Source organism: Epinephelus moara, chromosome 11 (genome assembly GCF_006386435.1).
Source record: "Epinephelus moara isolate mb chromosome 11, YSFRI_EMoa_1.0, whole genome shotgun sequence".
Lineage (NCBI taxonomy): Eukaryota > Metazoa > Chordata > Actinopteri > Perciformes > Serranidae > Epinephelus > Epinephelus moara.
In genome coordinates this window covers 1796567-1817900 of record NC_065516.1, presented here as the reverse complement: position 1 = coordinate 1817900, position 21334 = coordinate 1796567, and the positions used below count along the sequence as shown (strand labels likewise).

Sequence of the window (21334 nt, the reverse complement as noted above, 5' to 3'; positions counted from 1 at the left end):
AGCTGCCTCTATGTCCTGACAGGCTCCATTCATTTGGCAGTATGCGCTCAAATCTGGAGCATTGTATTTAATTGGTTCTCTTGTTTGAATTTGCACTGAGCAGGAACACAGCATGTGATTGATATCAGATGATTTGATTGTGTGTTCTCCCTCCTGTCTGCCCTTTTCCCTACAGCTCCTTGCTGGACTGGGGCAATGCGTAACCTTTGTCTCTGCTTTCTCACAGCAGGAAGCTTTATTGTTGGCAGCTTTCATCCCCTCAGTGAGAATACCAGGTATTCTGTGCTGTGCCAATGGGGCACATATATGGCTTCCTGTGATGTGCAGTGGATGGACATGGAACATTTATTATTCCATCTCTTGAAGTGGATACAAACACATCAGCAAAGGGAAGATCCAGCTATGTTGCCTAAATATTTACATTTGTAATTATGTTTTTTATGAAGTAATCTGTGGCCTATTACATTTCAAAACCATCCCAACACTGGTCATCAATAACAGCTTCATCCCCGATACAGGAGGTAAAAACAATGGTGGAGACCTCTGATCAGACAGAAAGGAGGGTTTGTACATGTCTGTCAGACAGTTGTGAAAGCTGTGAAATGAACAAGGGGGCTGCAGTCTGTCTACCCCTGCTCTGTGTGGCGACAGCCATGGACCAAAAGATGTTTTTTAATTGTATCAGGATAGAAAAACAACTTTTTTCATTCTGCAGCAGGAATCCAGCGGACTCAGTGAATGGACAGGTGAGTGTGAGAGAAAGAGAGAGAGAGATTTTATCAAGAGGTGGGGGAAATGTGTTGAGACACAGAGAGGGTGGTGAAGGAGGAGAAATGTCACTAACCTCGTCTACAGCTTTCTTATAGCTCTGAAGGACCATGTAAGGAGGGATGGAGGACAGGATGAGAAGAAGAGAGTGAACATGAACAGCAGCGTGGTTAGTTCAGAGAGAAGAGTCAGTGTGTGTGTGTGTGTGTGTGTGTGTGGCTAATGTATATTTAAATCACACATGCTGTTTGAATACATATGAGTTCATGTGTCTGAGGAACAGTTGGCTGTGTTCGCCCTTTATGATCCATTGTGTGTCTTCTCCTGTCCAATCCCCCTCTGCGTGTGTGTGTGTGTGTGTGTGTGTGTGTGTGTGTGTGTGTACTCACTGCAGGCCTGCTGGGTCGTGTCACCTCTCTGCCGTCATCTTTGGTCTCATGGGAAGAAAGTGTCGAGCCTTCAGTCTTAGCAGCTGAATTACCTGAAAACACACACACACACACACACACACACACACACACACACACACACACACAGTGTGAGTGAGGACATTTATCAATCATTAAGAAGTTTTGGAAACTGAAGACATTTGAAGCAGTAGGGACATTTTGGAAAGAGTAGGCATTTTAGGAGAGTGAGGACATTTGTGGAAAAAGACAAAAAAAAAAAACATTTTTGAAAAGTGAAAACATTTTTGGAGGCTGAGGGTGTTTGTGGAAAGTGGGAACAATTTTTGGAAATTAAGGACATCTATCATTTAGGAAAGTAAGGTCATTTTTGAATAATGGGGACATTTTGGAAAGAAAATACATTTTAGGAATGTGACAACATTAGAGGAAAAGAAGTACATTTTAGAAAGTGAGGACATTTTGGAAAGTTGGGTGAGGACCACTGTTCCCTCTAAGCACCTCTTTGCGCAGATGACAAAAAAGTTGCGCGCTCAAATATCCCTGACCAGTTTTTACTGTTTTTATTTATTTATTTTTTGATCATATGCGCTGTCTTGTGACTTGAACAGTAAATACGTACTCCACTGTGGGCGTTTGTCTGTGCAGTGAGTGACAGGTGACAGTGAACTGTAAGTCAGTGATGATTAAAAAAACATGCCCACCAGGCGCTGCCCAGCATATATCTGCAACGGTTGTTAAGCTTGACAGCCAATCAATGACATTATGTATTCGCTGCTGTCGTATTCGTTGTTAGCCGTTACCCATAGCATCGTAGCTATGGCTAAATGTGTGGGCTGTGGCGCTTCGTCCTCTGGAAATCTTAAGAAAAATCGCGTGTCGTTTAAGGTGGAGTGGCTGTCGGAGTACATACAAACAGACGAGCGAACGCCACCGGTCAAACTCGCCGATATTTTTTCTTTTTCAAGCGAGAATGGAGTTGCGCGCACAAGCACACACACACAGACAGAATATGTATGCACAAACTCTTACAACATAAACATATTCTGATATTTTTCTGCACTACCTGGCCAGGCCAGCAATATGTTTTGCCAGTAAAAACTTCATCCAATACAGCACTGTCTGTAGTAGTAGCTCTGCTACAATTTTTGTTTGCAATGTATGTTTACATGCACTCATTGCACTGCCTGGCCACTAATATTTTTTGCCAGGAAAATGTTTTCATCCAGTACAGTGGCACTGTCTGTAGTAGTACAACTACAATTTAAGTTTACATTTAGTTTTTGATCTAGCATATTATATCTGTTGCAGTTTAGAGGCCTAATTACTATTAAAGAGTGTTATTTTGTATTCCAAAGAGTTGTTTGCTCTTTGTGTTGCCATCACTCTTAAATGTTTGTGTATTGTCTCCAAGTGATTTTTATGGAGCACATTTTTCTCTTAATTGTTCACATTATGGCAATAAATGCAACATCTATTTTGCCAAAACAATGTTTTGTTATTGTTAATTGTAACTGACCTAGATATTCAGTAGTTCATGTTGTTCAGATAATCGTATTATTAATCTTTATAGTAATATTCACTTGTAATGATATCTGGGGTTGGAGAGGTGATGCCATGGCACCGCTATGTGGATGTAGTGTGTACGCGTCAGATGTCGGCCACAGTCGCTCAAGTAGGTGATCAGAGGAGTTGAATGTCTGCTCAGGAGTTTTCAAAATTAGAGGGAACATTGGTGAGGACATTTATAGACAGTCAGGACATTTTTGGAAAATGGGACATTTTGGGGGTAAGGACAGTTTTCGGTAGTGAGGACATTTTTTGGAAATTGAGGACATTTATTATTCAAGAGAGTGAGACGTTTTGGGAAATTGAGGATATTTTTGGAAGGTGAGGACATTTCTCTGAAAATTGAGGACATCCATCAATAAGAAAAGCAAAGGATTTTTTTTTTTTTTTTTTTTTAAACTGAGAGTAATGGAAAAATAAGGACACCTTTGGAACGCAATGGCAATTTTGGAAGGTGAAGATTTTGGAGGGAAAATAACAACATTAATCCTTCTGACAAGTGAAGACATCTTGGGAAAGTGAGGATATTTTTTAAATTAAGGGTATTTGGGGAAAGTGAGGGTATTTTTTTTTTAAATTAAGGATGTTTTGGGAAAGTAAGGATATTTTTTAAATTAAGGGTATTTTTGGAAAGTGAGAATATTTTTTCAAGGTAATGATAAGATTGGAAAGTGAGGATCTTTTTTAAAACTCGAAAAGCACTCGGAGAGCGCAGACCTCTGCCAAGCAGCTCGGATTTCCCGCCATTTTATTATTTTATCCACTTCAACCGATCACCACCAAAACTGTATCATCTGTTCCTTGTCCCATTATCAACCTTTCCTGAAAATTTAATCAAAATCCGTTCAGAACTTTTTGAGTTATTTTGCAGACAAACAAACAGACAAACAGACCAACGCCGGCGAAAACATAACCTCCTTGGCGGAGGTAATTAAGAATATTTTGGCAAAGTGAGGATTATTTTAATTAATGATACGTTGGGAAAGTAAGGATATTCTCTTTAATTACGTCTAATTGAAGAAGGTGAAAATATCTTATCTTTTAAAATTAATTTTATTTTGGAAAAGTGAATACATTTCTTGAGGTTGAGGACATTAGTAGAAAAGGGGAAAGGACATCTGTTTTGGAAATTGTGGGCAAATATTATTCAAGAAAGTGAGACATTTTGGGAAACTGAAGACCGTTTTGGAATTTGGAATTTTTGGACATTTTTTCAATTTAAGACCATGGGAATGGCAAAGACACTTTTGGAAGCAAGGGCAATTTTGGAAGGTAAAGTTTTATTGAGGAAAGTGAAGATATTTGTCATTCTGACATGTGAAAACATTCTAGGGAAGGTGAAGATTTAAAAAAAAAAAAAAATTAATGACATTTTGGGAAATGCTTGATATTTGGATAATTTTGGAAACTTTTCACTGACTTTTGCTTGTTCCTACAAAGGTTGTATTCATTCACTGTGAGTAGCTTTTTAGTCACTAAATAAATGTAAAGTCAGGGAGAGGAAGTGGGGAGGCATCACATGAATGAGGGCCCTCACAAGTAGCCAAGTACAAACATGAGTGTGTGTCTCTGAGTGTGTGCACCTCGTTCGTTGGAACCTCCCTGGGAGCTGGGGGTGCTGGAGCTGGAGGAGCTGCCGCTGCTCGTCCTCTTCAGGGGCGTCTCCATGGAAACGTCGGTCCTCCGCAGGTCGGGGTTGCTACGGCAACACAAACACAGCACTGTCTCATTCATGCGGGAAACTGTTGAAATCATCACACCTGCAGAGCTCTGCGTGTGTGTGTGTGTGTGTGTGTGTGTGTGTGTGTGTGTACTATATGCCTGGATTGAGGGGTGTGCTGTATTAGAAACCAAGCACTGTGCTTAAGTACAATTTTAAGGCAGTTATACTTTAATTGAGTATTTCCATTTTATGGTACCTAATACTTTAAGTTTCAGACTCACTACATTTCAGAGGGAAATATTGTACTTCATTACATTTACTATTAAGCATATTTTCTAATACTGTGTTTGTGTACCTCGCCCGTATGAGATGAGCTCCAGCCCGAGGTCCCAGGCCGGGTCCATTTCCAGGAGAGTGTTTCCTGACCAAAGCAGGAGAGATGGAAGTCGTCCTCTGAGGAACCTGGGGAACACACAGCAGAACTGTCTGGGTCAGAATCTCCCATGTGCTTTCATATCAGTCTCTCTCCAACACAGACTTCATCAGAGGGGACTCCCTGTGTGACAACATCTGTGTTGTTCAATATGATTTGATCCAGAATTGAAAAAACCCCCACTATCATATCAGTTTCTAGCTGCTGGGACTTAAATTAACGGTCTACTGTGTGTCAAGTGTGTAGGAGAACTACGGTGGCCGACGCAAAAATGTGAAAACACGAAAACCTGATGGCCCTTTCTAGACCCAGTGTTTTGTTTGTCCATTCTGGGCTACTGTAGGAACAACATGGTGAACTCAGTGGAGAAGCGCCTGCTCCATATATAAATGACTTAAATTTATGAAAATATATCTATGGATATTACATACAATTTCCGCCAATAGACCCTCCAAAATCCTACACACTGAACCTTTAAATCAAAGTCAAAATTCTTCTTTTAATGGGTCCTCTCAGGCCTCTGGACCAAAGTTTGGAAACCACTTTCCTACATCTGGGCAGCATTTTCTACATAAAAATTTCCAATATTGGCTATGAGTAAATTCACTCAGAGAAGATGTATTTTTGAAGTACAAGAGGATCCATTTCAGGAGAGGTTTATGTTCATTTGTAGGCCTGTCACTACTTTTGTTGGACTGTCCCAGAAATAATTGTGATAAATTAGATTATTATTATTATTAATATTATGATTATTATTTTGATACATTTTTATATTTGATTTGATATAATGATAATATAATAGCATCATCATGCAAATACACCCTTCCAAAGAGCAATGAACTTTCAACTATTGAGAATATTCAGACATTGGAACCAGATTATGAAAAAAATATTTAACATTACTTTAAAAAGTAATTCACACCTTTTAATATATACAAGAAAGTATATTTAAAATAAAGTACCTTTACAGGAGTAGCTAAAATTACACAGTTTGAGACTTAGGGCCTGTGTCAACTATGTATTTCTAAAATTCTTTGCAGTGGAATCGACATATATTTACACTGCGCTACACCAACAGCATGACAAGGCCCTGAGCATTTCTTGTGCACTGAGTGTTGCACGTTTGGCATATTTTTTTCTGAGCAACGAGAAATGTTCTATTTTTTGGTAAAATGACATGCTCATCACTCTCACTATTTACCCAGCCATACAGTCACAGCGGAGCAGGGACAAACACCACAAAGACCCACTGTCACATCTTACATGTACAAGTGCTGAACAACAACAAAAGAGAAGAAATATGTTAATGTACTGTATACACATTAATATGTTTCTCAGATTCTGAGTAGCACCTGGCGTTTTCAGCTGGGATAAAAACACTAATGGACACGGGGCCTTGATACAAAATTTGGCCAACAAAACAAAACCAAGTGATGTCTTTTGCGATTAATGGCAAGCTTAGCGGAGCTAGGGGAACACCACAGTTACCTCCATTATCTGACCAGTGTGCTGCAGTTGGCTCCAAGAGATGGACAGCCTGGAGGCTGGGTGGTTTGCTGGTGGTTTTTATGGAGTGGAGAATTAAGTTATTGGAGGGTAAAACTAAAAAAGATGGGCTTTTGGCTTGTTGCCAAGAGTTGGCAATCCGACGACAATCAGGACTGTGCCTCTTCTGTTCCAAAAGTGCCGCAACAGGCTACCAGTAAGCTACACTATGTCGTCTTTAATTAAAATTTTCTTTGGAAAGGTGGGCGGAGTGGAGAGAAAATAAGGAGAATCACTGCACCCAGGTCTTATGATGATGGGCTACACCCTGCTGTGCATTCATTATGTTGGCTTAAATATTGGTGATTTTCTAATGTAAACAAGCATGCATGTAAACACAACGGGCAATATCAAGGTCAGCAAAATGACTGAGGTCATGTCCATATATCGTACAACAAGACGATAATAAAATTATCGTGATAGGCCTACGTTTTTGAAGTGTTTTCTGTCAATTAATAAAATGTATTTTACTTTATTAACAGTTTTTTGCAAATAAGATCAGTTGGCAGACCATCATCTGTTCTAAAAATTACATATATTCAATATAAACATCAGCGGAGACTCCAAATGGACACAGAAACTAAACATATACTAAAAACTGAACGAAACTGAAAGAAAAGCCACAAGAGTTAACACACAGACACACGACACTCGAACAGAAACACACGGGTCGTGGCATGCAAAGACCTTCGGGGGCATGTCGTCGTCCTGCCGCAGCCAGGTGCTGCGGTCCAACTTGTCGAGGGGGGGCGCCAGGCGGGAGAGGGGCGGGGGAGGAGGGGTGTCGGAGGTGGGGTCGGAGTTCTGCCGGGGCATGGGAGGCCGGGAGGGGGAGGGCGACGCCGAGGAGGAGGATACGCCGTGGGGGTCGTACAGAGACTGGGAGCCTGACAGACCGTGACTCTTCACCTGCACCAGGTGGGCCATCTGGACACACACATACACACACATACACACACAAGCAGGAAACAAGCAGGGTTGAGGAGGAAGAGCAGGATCAGGAGTCACATAATGTGATCAAGATGAAGGATGCAAGTCAGGAGGAAGAGTGGTGCAGGAGGAGAGAGAGAGGAGGTGAGAAAGAAGGAGAGGAAGGTATAAACCACATGCTTCAGGGTGCGTTCACACCAGTCATGTTCAAACACTGTTTGCTTCTTTGGTTCAGCTTCAACAGGGACATTTCCTCCAACAACCCTGAAGTAACCTCCAGTAAGAAAACTACTGCTTGTGTTTCAAAAGAATGAAAACACAAGTCTGTAGACGAACGTTAACCTCTAGAAGCCAACAGTTCTTTCTGCTGGTAAAGTCGAGTGAAGTCTGGAAAAAGCTTGTATTCAGCTTTTTCTTCATGTCTTATTAAATGATATAAACACCTGAGACAGAGTCAAAACTACAGATTCTTCTCAGAGGCCCTGTCAAAAGCCTGCACCCTGCACAGTTCACTGCAGCCGAGCAAAATCCACAAAGCAACAAGATCAAGTTTGATGAACACTGAGAGGGAGATTCACTGTGGGAATAGAATATACTTTGAATTAGGGATGTACTGATTGTGAAATTCTGGGCCCATACTGATAGTTAAAATAACAATTAGGGCGATAGCCCATGCCAATGTTTTTTGTTGTTGTTTATTTAGGTTTTGTCGTTATTTATCCCACCTTTTGTGCCAGGGAAAACCACAAATCTTCATTATAAAAAAAAATAAATAACTGAACAGCTTTCATTCACTTATTCAGTCCTTCATTACACTACCTAGTACCTTCGCCATTGTTATCATTACCTTGGCCCAATTTTCATTTCTGGTCCGCAGAGCGGACACACTAGAAACTTCCAGCCCTTGTCAGCTCTTCTAGACTTTCCAAATATTATCAGACTGAAGGGATTAAATCCTGATGCTGAAACAAGCTATTTTGCAGGATTAGGATGCTCATAGAAATGTATCCACTGATTTTGACATGTAAGTCAATAGGAAAAAAGTCAATTTGGGCCACATGGCATCTCATGACGGACACTGTTTGGCCACTGTGACAACTGGCTTCAAAGTAAAGGGCACTTCCTGGGAGCTTGATTTCAACATGGATTTGTTGTTCACTATGTAGCATTATCAGGGAAACAATAGGGTGCATCCCCTGATGCGTTGATAGTGAGTTTACTGCCTCCTTTCATCCTGAAGGTGTCCCGGGAAGGATCTTTGTTCGTTCAAAACACGTTTTCTATTTCTATTGTGGATGCTGTTAGTCTCAAGCCCTGCATTTTAGCCTGCGCAAAATTGATGTGACACAACAGAAAAACGGCTACTACCATCAGTCAATGTCATCCTATTTGCCGATAGGCCAGTGGCAGTCAACAAGGCAAATATCGGCCAATATCAACGCTTGGCTCATATATCAGGGTCCTCAGTTTGACTGGTAAATCAAAAACTTCTGTTTCATGCGCAGCTCCGTTTTTACCATGACAGTCTGATACAACATCCTCATCACTGCAAACACTGCTCCAGCCTGCCTGAGAGTCTCTTCCTTCTCATCCTATCCTCATTGTAGACCCTATCAAACACTTGCCAAAACTGAAAAGGGCACTACTGTTTCTCAAAAGAGTGCCACAAATTCAGACTTGGATGTGATGTCTTTCATCAGAGCTGCTTCCTGCTCAGGTCTGAAGAAGCCAACAGAGCCGCATCATCTGCAAAGAGATGCACCACAGCAGACACTCCTTGGCTCTGTTTTGAGATTATGTCCATAAAAATCAGAAGCAGAGTCAGCTCCTTCCTCACCAGAGCAGGCTTGTGCAGTGTCTGCCTCACTGCTGGCACAACAACAATCCACCTGGTGGTCTCACGCTCCACCTGTGACTTAACCCCATCCTGAAGGGAGCAAACCATCGTTTTCCTGGAGAGTACAATGTTCTCAAGCTTGGAGGTCACAATCTGAAAACTGCGATAAACTGACCTTTTCTACTTTCACACAGACCAAAGAAACCAAGTGTGATCACACCCTGAGGGATGTTAAGTTTGCGTTACATGCTCACACATACACTCACACATCCACGTAAAGACATAATAGGACACACACCTGTGGTTCAACAGAGCGGTGCATCGGCGGGGTCCGTGCCTGCTGGATGCCTCCACTGCTGAAGGACTCGGAGCGGGGCGGCAGCGATGGGTCCGAGATCCGGTTGGAGACTTTGTGCTGCAATGCAGGAGAAGTCTGTCTGTTCATCTTATAATGCTCCTCCACCTGACACACACACACACACACACACACACACACACACACACACAGACCACAGTCACTCACAGCACGCAGTGAGGTGTGTATACCAACGGTTTAATTCCATTACATACGAAGAAAGTTGGTATTTCATAAATGAGTTTGATTTCATATGACTACATTCAGTTGTTGTTGTTTTCTGTGATAAGGCATCATATCCAGATGTTCTTTTTCAAGACTTAAAAGTGTATAAGGAAGATTTAATTCCTGATGTAAAATATATTTGAGGTTTTTTTTGGAGTGAACGACACAATTTGCATCCATTCTCCGCTTCTGGATGAGCTTAAGGTGACGCTTACTCCCAAAGACTCTCGTATGTTGTGCAGAAATAAAGAATAACTTGTTTTTTGTTCAAATTTTTTATGACTTTATAATCTCATATTCTCTGAGATTATAAAGTCATAACTTGTTTTAGGCTATCATCTCATCCATATTAGAGTGTTGTTTTCTTCTGAATAGGCCCAATTCAAGGCAATGTCTCCACAAAGTCTAGATGTTTATGATATTATGTTGATCCTGAATATGGACTAAAATCTCAAGTATATTCTCAATGCTAAATCAGAATGCAAAGTATAATTTGACTAGGTCATCCACTGCAAGCATTAACATGGCATATGGTGTCGTCTATGGTGTAATGAGGTTGATCCCCCCTTGCAAAGTGAAGCGAAGTTCCTTGATAATAATAATCTAAAAAAACAACAACATTATTTTGCTTTTATTTTGTAAATTCACAACTTTGATATAGAGAATATTTAAGTTTTTTCTCCCAAACTTATGACTTTAAAATCTCAGAGAATATTCCAGTTTTTTTCTTGGAAATTCCGACTTTAATGTCTGAACTCCTGATTTTATAATGGCCATCATAATTTAGATTTTTGTTTCTGGTTCAGGCATGGAAGCCCACCTCCATCTTAACACACAAATTTTGCCCAGTTTGAACTAAGACATCTGACTGCTTTTGATCTGCAGATGCTTATTGGATTGATATTATGATCTTGCCAGCCAGGTTCACACTGCAGCTAAATGCATTAACTACATGTCAGCTGATAGAAATACTCAGCGGTTAGAGAAGAAAACTATACTTTTTTTAAAAAAATATTGAGAAAAGGAAATAAACTGAAGTATTTTTAATCAGAGGGAATTTGAACTACGATGACCGAGTCAAAGGAAACGCTACAATTCAATTAAAGTGCTGCTGACAGAGTTGAATAGGCTCAATAGTTGTTCCTTTGTATTAAAGGTCTCCATGGTTACATGTGTCAAAGCTATTGAGTGAGAGGTTCGCATAGTCATTTATAGAAGCAGCATGTTTGAGTTCTAACAGTGTTGTTAAATTGGAAAAGGCTGCACACATCACCTCGTGGGTGCTTTAACAAAGGTTGTGTTTCCTCTAAACGCTCTGTTTTTAGATTGGAACATTGTGTCTGTGTGTGATGGAAATCTTTCTTCCTCTGAAGCTTCGAGGGAAATCCTGGGAGGGCTGAGATGAGGGTAGACCTATCTGTACAGAGCGTGCATTTCTATCTGTGTGTTTCCACGTGTGGTGTCCAGAGGGAGAGAGACTGATAATAGCTACAGCTGCCCTACATCAGTCCACCAGCTGCCACCAGAGGGCAGGCCTGGAGATCTGCCCTAAATGTGGGTGTATACACTGGGGAGGGGCGGTCACATGTGAGCTGTGAGCTGTTCAGCTTCGATTTATGGTGGTAAGAAAACTGGCAGAGTTCAAATATGGAGCGCTGACCTGCATTTTTTGGTGTGACTTTGCTTAAAGTTACATTTAACACAAAACTAAGAGGTAACACATATTAAACATCCTGTAAAGAGTGTCAAAATGTCATGTTTGATAAGTGTGTAAAGCTCAATACAACTAATAAACACAAAATATAAAAGAAAGATAAAGGAAATACTTAATCTGGAAATTATGAGAGTTCTTCTGTAAACGAATATAAACAAAGCATAAGATTAAATGGATGTTAGTTTGAGCTGTTGAAGTTAGTACCTGTTAGATACATGAACCCATCACACCACAACATGCAATAAAACAGCAGCTCTCAACCTTAAAAGTTCCCCCTTCCAATCTTTTTAATCTTGAGAAGAAGCCCAGACCAAGAAAATATACCTAACTCTGCAACTAATGACTTTACTGCTTAATTAATATTACAACTGTGGTTATAAAAGCAACAGATCAGGAGCTACTTCAGTAGAAAAAAAAAGATAAAGGATCAACCTGCAACACTCAGACAGTGTCAGTAACCTGTAAAATGGTGAAAGTGAAGGTTAAACACCAAGACTATTAAGAGAAGATTTAAAGTACAAAGGAGGAATGATGGGGTGATTGTTTCCTACAACTTTGTGTATTTTCTGCACCCTCCACAAAGTGAATGACCTCTCTCTGAAAAAGCAATTAAAATGCTTCAAATTCAGCATTTGGCATCCGTAAAATAAACACAGTCCAGTCTGTAAAATGGATTTCATATTAGCAGCTGCTTACATGAGCTTCTAAATATTGCAATTTTAAATTTGACTGGCGATTTGTTCAAATGTCAGCAAGTTTGTTTAATCACCAGTAGTTTTGTCAACCCAACATATAAACTGTCCATCTTTCAAGGATGTAACCATACAGTACTAAAGACAATGGCCAATAGCTTTAGATGACACTTAAAGGTATAGTAGTTAGTACAGTAGCTCTGTGGAGCGATGTCTTTATACGTCCTGGTTTTGTTTGTGTCTAATGAACGCTCACATGATACACATTCTCGTCAATGGTGTCACAGTATCTCATGGATCAAAGGGTGGCGGCATTGCATCCATAAACCAGTAATGCACTTACAAGACAAGAAAGTTTGTCAAAAGTGTCAGTGACTACGGTTACATGCACAAAATATTCCAGTTTTTGCTCTTATTCCAAAAAGACAATATACCTACTAAACTGTTCACATGGCTAATGAAAATGGATAATCCACTAATGTTTCTGTGTGCACGCAGCCGTGCATACTCTGATTAATGTGCCCTTCCACACCATTAAAAAAAGTATTCCACTTTTTCCATATTTTGACGTGATTGTGGTTGTGGTCTGTGCCAGGATTTTTTCAAAGTTTCCACTGGTGCTGGAATTGTTGGACCGTGCAAACACAGCCTCCTTCTTTCATTCCTTCAAAAGCCTTCTTGGAAAGGTCAGCATTGCAATATTTGCGCATATTCAAAAACCTGTTGATAACCAAGTTATTATTATTATATTATTATTATTATCATCATTATTAGTATTATTATATAAGTTACTAAGTTAAAGCAGGTGTGTTTCTTCTTATAAACAGAAATATGGGCTGTTCTTTTGAGCATGAATCTTGGATTGTGAAAAATACACAGAGCCGACTTTAAAAAGACAAGAGGCCATGTGTAACGTGTCTAAAGAACACTCCTAAAACATGAATAATATCTTCATATCGTACATCTTAATCAGAAAATGCTACATTTGGAAAAAGAATAATAGTTTGGAATAATAGTGGAGAGGCTGTTCACATCCACTGTCTGTAGGTTTTCCAGTGAAAAGTAATGGACCAAAATTCGTACATACTGTATCCTACATAATCATGGGCAAGTAATTTGTGCAGAACCCAAATATTTGGGAAGGCTGCGATCACGTCACCAAGGTGCTGATGGGAGTAAAAAATAAACAAGGAAGCAGTTCTGTATGGTGGGAGGCTGGGGAGGTGGATGGGACTCAAAACACAGGACTTTTCCCAGGAGACCAGTGTTCAGTATCGTTTGAACTTTTAGTTATTTTAAGGTAAGTCGTCGCCATTTTTCCTTTACTTAACCTAACCCTAACCTAACCACAGTAACTTAACTTGCCTAATCCTAACCTCCATAACTTTACATTAAATACAGGACTTCATGTTAAGGATGTAACATCATTCATGGGAAACTAACTTGTAGGATATCAGACTGTTGTATGAGGATATGTTGCAGTGGAATATTAGTGTGCATGTAAAAGTACCCACTGTAAGGATGGTAAAGTTAGCATTTAGCCCAATAAATGCTAGCATACAGCCTCACAGAGCTGCTAGTATTGCTGCAGACTCTTGTTCAACTTTCAGTGAGAGAACTTTAATATGATTCAGTACTATTGCACAAGAGGTGGGAGTTAGTCTGAGTTTTGGAAGCAGTGACAGCACCAATCAAAGAGGAAGTTAATCCAAAGATCCCTGTGAGAAATAGTGAGATGAAGCAGGTGAGAAATTAAAAAAGAGGAGTCCACAGTATCATTTCTGCTGCCAGCCCAGAGTTAATGCGTGTGAGTCCACCTGGTTAGAGAAATGAAAATATTCAGAGTGATTAAAGAGGAAATCATTCCAGGGTTAGTGAGTCAGCCTGCACATACTGCAGGATCAAATAGGAGAGGGAGAAAGGGAGGAGTAAAGAGTCTGTTCGTCCTCCGACTGACCCGGCGCCCAGGGCTCCGGCCTCTGGAGTCAGGGCTCCTGTTGGGGCTCCTATTGGAGTTCCTGTGGGAGCTCCTGCCTGGGCTCCGCTTGGGGCTCCTGCCTGGGCTCCGCTTGGGGCTCCTGCCTGGGCTCTGTCCGGGGCTCCTGCCGTGATCCTGCTGGTGCCGCCCTGCCCGAGAGGACTCAGGGACACACGTAATACGGATGCGAGGCACATGGAGGTGTTCCCTAGAAGGACTGTCATGGGCGGGGTAGGAAGGGGGGCGGCGGCGGCGGCGAGGTTTGTAACCGGGGAGTAAGAGGAGGTTGTCGAGGTTGACTTCTCGCGGCTCCCTGAAGGAGTGGTATTTCTTGGGAGGAATACGAGGTGAGTTGCTCTGAGCTCGACGCATCACCTGGAGAGCGAGGTGAGTGTTTACAAGACAGCAGGTAAATAAAGACACACACACACACACCTGGAAACAGGAATATGGGTGTTAATGAGGGTCTTCAGGTCATGCTACATGCCCCCTGGCAGCCATATTGGAGGATCACAGAACAGCTGCCAGCATTTCTAAATTTAAACCTGATCATGATTACAAAGACATAATTCACTTCAGTCTGTGTTTGACTGGAAACCTGTCTGACTGATTTTGTGTTTAATAACGAAGCTAACCTTAGTATCTACTTAGCTAACAGCCCCGTTGTCAGAAGCAAATGTTTCATATGTACATTTCCTAACAACATTTCTAAAGAGACATCTGCCAAGCTGCAGGCCGCTGTTTGAACTGGTTGTTTTTTTAGCGAGTCATTGCTGTGTTTCCACGTGGCTTTTTAACCCCCAAACGCAGGTGTTTTGTAGTTCGCGTTTGCGTTACTGTTTTTTTTCCAGCTGGGATAGTGTTTTTTACCAAGACATTACTGCTTTTATTTCTGGGATTGTACCCCAAAACTGGGAATTTTAAGCCAAAACATGAGCTTTTCCTAAGTGTTTTTTGTGCCTACACCTAACCACACGTTAACCACAGCGTTGTTGAATGTAAAGTTTTACCATTATTATTTACAAATGCATTAGTTTAATTTGCTGCATATCTCTAGTCTACTTCTATTTGTTTTTGATAAAAGCTGCAGAATATTTCTGTGATTCAAACATAACCATCTAGATGGGGTTAACGTGCAGCGTTTCTTAATTAAAAACACCATGAGGGTGACCTACAGTGACCTAAACGTATTAAAAAAGATCTCATCAGACATTAAATGTGTATCCCCTTTAACTATACCTGGTGAAAACTTATTTACAGCCAAATAGCAACTTCTTTCAGGTATCGCTCCTTTTCTGGTTTAGTGGCCAATTCAAAAGTGGCTGCCAGAGGATTCGTAATGCATGTGCAACACTGAGTAGTAAATATGAGTTTCATTCCAAAATGTCAAGTCTCAGGACCAAAAAGGTGTCAGGGGAAGCTTATTTTATGCTTTCTGCATTTCTATATTTGAACATAATTACTCCATTATTTGAGAATGAACAAATTTTCAGAACGAGGGTCACTGAAAATCTTTGACACAGCTCAACAATGTTTTTGGAATGAAACTTTTTATCACACAAAACACAATAGAAGAATTTCATAGCACATACATCATTGTCCCGTTGTTGTACCTAAAAAAGGAAAATCAGAAAGTGGTCATTTCCAGCGTTACTACAGTTAAGAACAACTCCTCTGCAGATAAAGTACAGACGACACCTGGAGGACAGAACACTCTGCAACATAAACACACACACTGTTAAACTCTGCTGGCCTTCAACCAGCCTCTTACACCAACTAATCGGGTTGTTTTCAAGTATGTTTTTGTTCTCATGAATGAAAGCTACCACTTTACAGCTGCCTCAGCTTTGTCACTGTGGCTGAGCAGCTGTTTCACTCTGAGCTGCTTCGTTGCCATCGTCTTGTTGTCACATGCAAACCTGTCTTTTGTCTTTGTTTGTAAAGGTTAACCTGAGTGTCTGTGCACACATTTACATGTTTGCAGAGCTGCCTTTGAGCCTGTGTGTGTGATTTTGTGTGTCGCAGTAGTTCAGCACTGCCTCCTAAACCTTTGACAGCATGCAGTCTCTTTTATCAATCTGTCATTAAATTGTTTTTCTTCCAAAAAGTAATTTTACGTGCATTAAGTTTTGATTTTTATACTAAAATTCCATGTCTAAAGTTTTTTCTTTAACAAGGTTCTAAAAGTCCGCAAATTTAAAATGTGATTAAAAGAGCATGATCTATATTTGTATTCTTTATTTTAGACATATCCTCTTTCATTCATTCCTAAAAAGCAGTTATTTTGGCTTATTGTTATATCCCTTGTTTTTAATTCCTTAATGCAAATGAGGTTATACATAGCTGTTTATAAATTACGTAGAATTTACATATTCATAGTTGAAAAATTAACAATCTGCATAAAAAATCTTTCTCATTTTTGTCTGCAGATGAGTATTAAATGAACTAATTCTCACAATTTGCAGTGCAGTGAATTTTTTCACCCTGCTTAAACCTGTCCAATTCAAATCAATGTGTTAATTTTAAGAAAGGGAATATTAAATATTTTAGAAAAGTTTCAGTGTCTTGAAACCAGCCACATCACCATGTTCAGGTAAAAAAAAAGAGGAGTGTTTATTCTGGAAATTTCCTAAAATGAATTCCTGTTTTTTTTGCAGTTAAATGTGAAATATATAAACAGTTAGTTTTCCTCCCTTTGTGTGACAGGCCGGCAGGTTACCTCTTTGGCCCAGGCGGGCTTGTCGTTGCTGCCGGGCGCCTGGTCTTTGTAGTGGTACAGCTGCTTCTTATCCTGCGGCGGTCGCGGCGGCTCCTGCTGTTGCTGCTGCAGCGACACCAGGTAAGCTCGCTCCTGTTGCAGCTGTCTCTGCAGCCGCTCGGCTTGCCGCTGCTCCTCAATCTGCTTCCTCTTGTACTCCTGCACATCAGACACAACACAGAGAAAAGATAAGAGGTCAGTGAGGAAGGAAACACTGCAAATAAGCAAGTCCAAAGGTATGACTGGCCTTTGTCATGAGACATTTAAGGTACTGAAATTACATTTAATATTAATCTTAAATCTCTTGTTAAGAATATTAAGACAGAATCATGGTCCGAGTTTCAAAAACCCCCCTAAAGAACATAATTAAAAAAAAAAAAAAAATACAGTTCATGATCCATGTGTCCCTTTAAAGAAAGTATTACAACTGTACTGCAGCTTTTTACTTTCGCCTTGTTAATTATTTCAATTTAACAGGGCATCTTCTCATATATTATTACATTAAAGTTATTACAGTCCTTTTTATACTGTAGATGACAATTTTTGTTCCCGCAAATTTATACTGTAAAAGAAAACAAAAAAAAAATGTAGCTTTACATTTAAATTTTCAGACATAATGCCCTGAAACCCAAAAAGGATACACATTCATCAAATTTAAACCATTTTATGCAAAACTAGAATTACTGCCTGGCAGTTGTATGTGAACCAAGTCAAGCTGCAGTTTACATCCATGTCTGTCCAGACTAATATGTAGCCATGACAGTAGACAGTGCTTCAAATATGGATGTTGCTGCAAAGAAGCTACATATTTAAGCACATCTTCCCCCCGGCAGCACAGATTTCAAGTTGGGCACCAAAGATTAGTGTCACCATTCAGTATCTGACCAAATGTCTCCCCTTCTGTTCCTGAGATATGACGCTGAGTAATGACTAGAAAAGTGTTTTTGTACAACATTATGATGTCACAGTGAAGTTGACCTTTGACCTTTTGGATGTAAAATGACCTTTGCCCACCAAATTCTAATCAGTTCATTCTTGAGTCCAAGTGAAGGTTTGAGCCAAATCTGAAGATATTCCCTCAAGGTGTTCTTGAGGTATTGCATTCACAAGAATGTGACAGACAGGGTTTCAATGACCTTGACCTTTGACCTCTGACCAGCAAAATCTAATCTGTTCATACTCAACTCAAAGTAGTCACAGTGATCTTTAACCACCAAATTCTAATCAGTTCATCATTGAGTCCAAGTGCACGTTTGTGCCAAAGAAATAAGAAATTCCCTTAGGGTGTTCTTGAAATATCACGTTCAAGAGAATGGGACAGACAGACGGATGAATGGATGGACAACTCGAAAACACAATGCCTCCGGCCCTGGCTGTCGCCAGCATGGAGACATAATTAAAGATAATGACTGGCGTTCAGCCCCATTTATCAGTCTTTTATTTTTGAGGCAAAGGTTTTGTTTATGAGTGTTATGAGACTTTTTCAAAAGTTCTAATTTTGGAGCCAAACTTGTCTTTGCATGTTTCTCACACTGTCTGGCATGAGGTCAGAGGTCTGGCATTTATCTGAGCTGTGTGTCAACGTCTGCAGCAGCTGATGTATGTGTGTGTGTGTGTGTGTGTGTGTGTGTCCACTTAGAAACAGATAGCTGAACTTGTTGTTAAACAGATGTCACACTGGCTCCACTGTCTGTCATTGAAAAAGGCTGAAAACATTATTGTGAACAATGAAGCTGAGTAAAGTGTTATTTCAGGACCGTCAGATATCGACTGATACGCCCTCCGCTGTGTGAATTTATTGATCTGATGTTTCATAACTTTTTCTTGTGGAGCTGATGTGTGATTCTGTCTTGTCTCAGTATTGATCCAATATTGACTGCCTTTACGATTTCTTTGTGAAAATAACAAACACGGAACCAGCGCTCGCCACGTTCTCCAAATCCTGGGACCCATGTTGTTTCCATGGTCACCAACCCTTTGAGCTGTTGTCATGGAAACTTTTGTCATTGTTGTCTTAAATACAAGAAGTTGTTCTGCAGACCTGTCCCATGAATTAGTCAGTGTGTGTGTGTGTGTGTGTGTGTATGATGTTACCAGCAGTAAGGCCTGCTCCTGCAGGAGCTGCTGCTGTAGGATCTCCAGCTGCCTCTGCTCCTCCTCCAGCTGCCTACGGATATACTCCTAACCAATCAGCATCCGGAGCAGCGTGAGACGCAGCCAATCAGAGTGCACCAAGGCAGGCGAGAAGCAAACCGGAGCCCAGGCAACCAGTGACATCAGCAGAGCAGGAAATCAAAGAAGGAGGACAGAGAAAAGTAGATTTATTGAAGAGGTGTGAAAGTAGGGATTTAGTCAGAAATAGAGGAGGAGAGATAAAGGGAGAGATGCAGCAGGGGGCTGTAATTAGTAGAGCAGTGAGACATGCTTAATGTTGGAGGGCTGGTGTTAGAGATCAGCATGAAATCAGCTGTGCAGGAGGTAGACATTCATGCCTGAAAAAGTAAAGAGCTGAGGAAGTGTAGAACTGTAGTTAACTATTAGTCATGCAAGTCTTTTGCAAAGCCTCTCATCTCCTCTGTTATAATGTAATGTGGTGGTATGTGATGATTCTACACATCTTTCTCCAATTCTGTCTTTCTACTTATTTCCCTGAACGGTAAAAGACGAGCTAACTTCATCAGAACGCACATGACCTTAGGTTGGTCATTGTTAAAGGACATGATGGTTTTATGAGAAATAATTGGCTAAAATCCTGAATGTACTGTACCATTAATTTTCTTATAATAGTAATGGCCATTACTTTAATACTACACATGCATCAAGATGTTATTTTCCACATCTTGTTTCAAAAACAAATGCAAGGCAACGTACTGTTTTGCTCAAACAGGACTGGGGAGTAAAGGAATACAGGTATTTAAATACAACATGTGAGTTACTGTATTCTGTTACAGCTTAAGGTATTCTTAATACAGTTTCTGTCTTTAAAAATAGATTAGTTGAAGGGATTACTTTATTTGCATTGTTTTGTTTGCTCTAACACTGTGTCCTAACTGGGTGCGATGTGAGCAAGCGTCACTTTGATCACATTGTTTCCTAATGCATTGTTTTAACTGACCTTAAGCAATGCAGTGCTGCCGCTTTGAGCTGAACTTTTATTTCTGTTTCTATTGTTCCTGTTGCTTCCTTTGAAGCTCCACAACAGATGAGGAACGGCTGATTCATGAAACTGAAATGAGGAATTATCTACACAACACCTCCTCATTTAACTACAGAAACCTAAATAAGGTGGCAGCTGGCTGGAGGGAGATCACCAGGGAGCTGAAACTTTCTGGTAAAGGAACATAGCTGATAACAACATACTTGCTGTTGGTCACATGGTGTGTCATATCAGTAAATATCGTTTTTTTGTTTAAGAAGCTGGTTAATAGCAGGTACTCGGCCATCTTTTAAGTGGTTACGTCTCCAGTTGAGACATAGCTGCAGACACATTCCATTTGTAGCATACACGACACGCCCCTACAAACCACACCTACTACTAGTGCAAGACAAACGCACCAATGCGACAGCTATATGAACCGTGCTACCATGCTACACTGAAGTGAATAAATGAGCCAAATATAGCAATAATCCACTTTAGAATTCATAATACATGAAGACATGATTCACTTTATAAGCAATAAGATGTAGCTTTCTCATTACCCTTATCCTAACCTTAACTGCCTCTCTTTCAACGTAATACCTCAAAGCTAGCTGGACGCTAAATTAGCAGTTTCCTCGGGACTTACGCCTCTGGGCCAAAGGGGTAAAGGGGGCTATTTGTGGACTGACGTGTAGGTATAGTGGGCGAGTCATGTAGCTAGAGGGCGGGTCACGTAGCTGCTCCAGCTGCAGTTATACTAACTTGCTCCAGTTGAGTGCATAGCTGATAGGTCGCCAATGTAGTTTGTTTACATGACATAACAGAAGTGCTTTTTAGCAAGTTCAGTGTGGACAGAGACGACAATCACTTGCTGTTAGGACACGGTGTCAATTTCATCTGAGGCACGCATCTCCCATAAACAGATTTTTAAAAAGTGTGTGCAGTGCACCTGCTACATGATAATGGCAGAGGAGATGCACAGCCAGGACACTGTCACACATTTTTGGCTTGGAAATAGAGGACCCAGACAAATAAGTTACGCAAGACACTTTTAAAGTATTCCAAAAGTAATCCAAAATATTAAGAATACTTTACTTCGTTTTAAGATTCTAATGAAATACCTTATAATTTACACTGTAGGACATGCATTCTGTAATCTGTAATGAAATACATTTGTAAAGTAACCCTTCCAACGCTGTTTTCTGAGGAATGAAATATCAAATGTTTCGGATTTTTACATTCATGAAATATTATTGGTTTTAGAACGAGTTTGAAGAAATACCTTAAAACACAGAGTACCACCCTCTCTCCAAACAGGACA

At 40.4% G+C, this 21334-nt stretch overlaps 1 protein-coding gene across 7 annotated transcripts in view; it reads right to left on the bottom strand.

The window, feature by feature from the left end:
* The window catches only part of tnikb (TRAF2 and NCK interacting kinase b), an 86258-nt gene that overhangs the window by 28684 nt on the left and 36240 nt on the right, over window positions 1-21334 (bottom strand). The window contains exons 14-21 of one of the 7 annotated variants that reach the window (XM_050056454.1): window positions 18969-19055; window positions 16836-17033; window positions 14096-14491; window positions 9451-9615; window positions 7073-7312; window positions 4763-4869; window positions 4328-4443; window positions 1158-1249 (exon numbers count right to left, since the gene is read on the bottom strand). In XM_050056454.1, the coding sequence (XP_049912411.1) occupies window positions 1158-1249; window positions 4328-4443; window positions 4763-4869; window positions 7073-7312; window positions 9451-9615; window positions 14096-14491; window positions 16836-17033; window positions 18969-19055 (1401 nt within the window). The remainder of the gene's footprint in view (window positions 1-1157; window positions 1250-4327; window positions 4444-4762; window positions 4870-7072; window positions 7313-9450; window positions 9616-14095; window positions 14492-16835; window positions 17034-18968; window positions 19056-21334) is intronic. The other 6 variants (XM_050056456.1, XM_050056457.1, XM_050056458.1 and 3 more) reach the window with 6 other exon arrangements.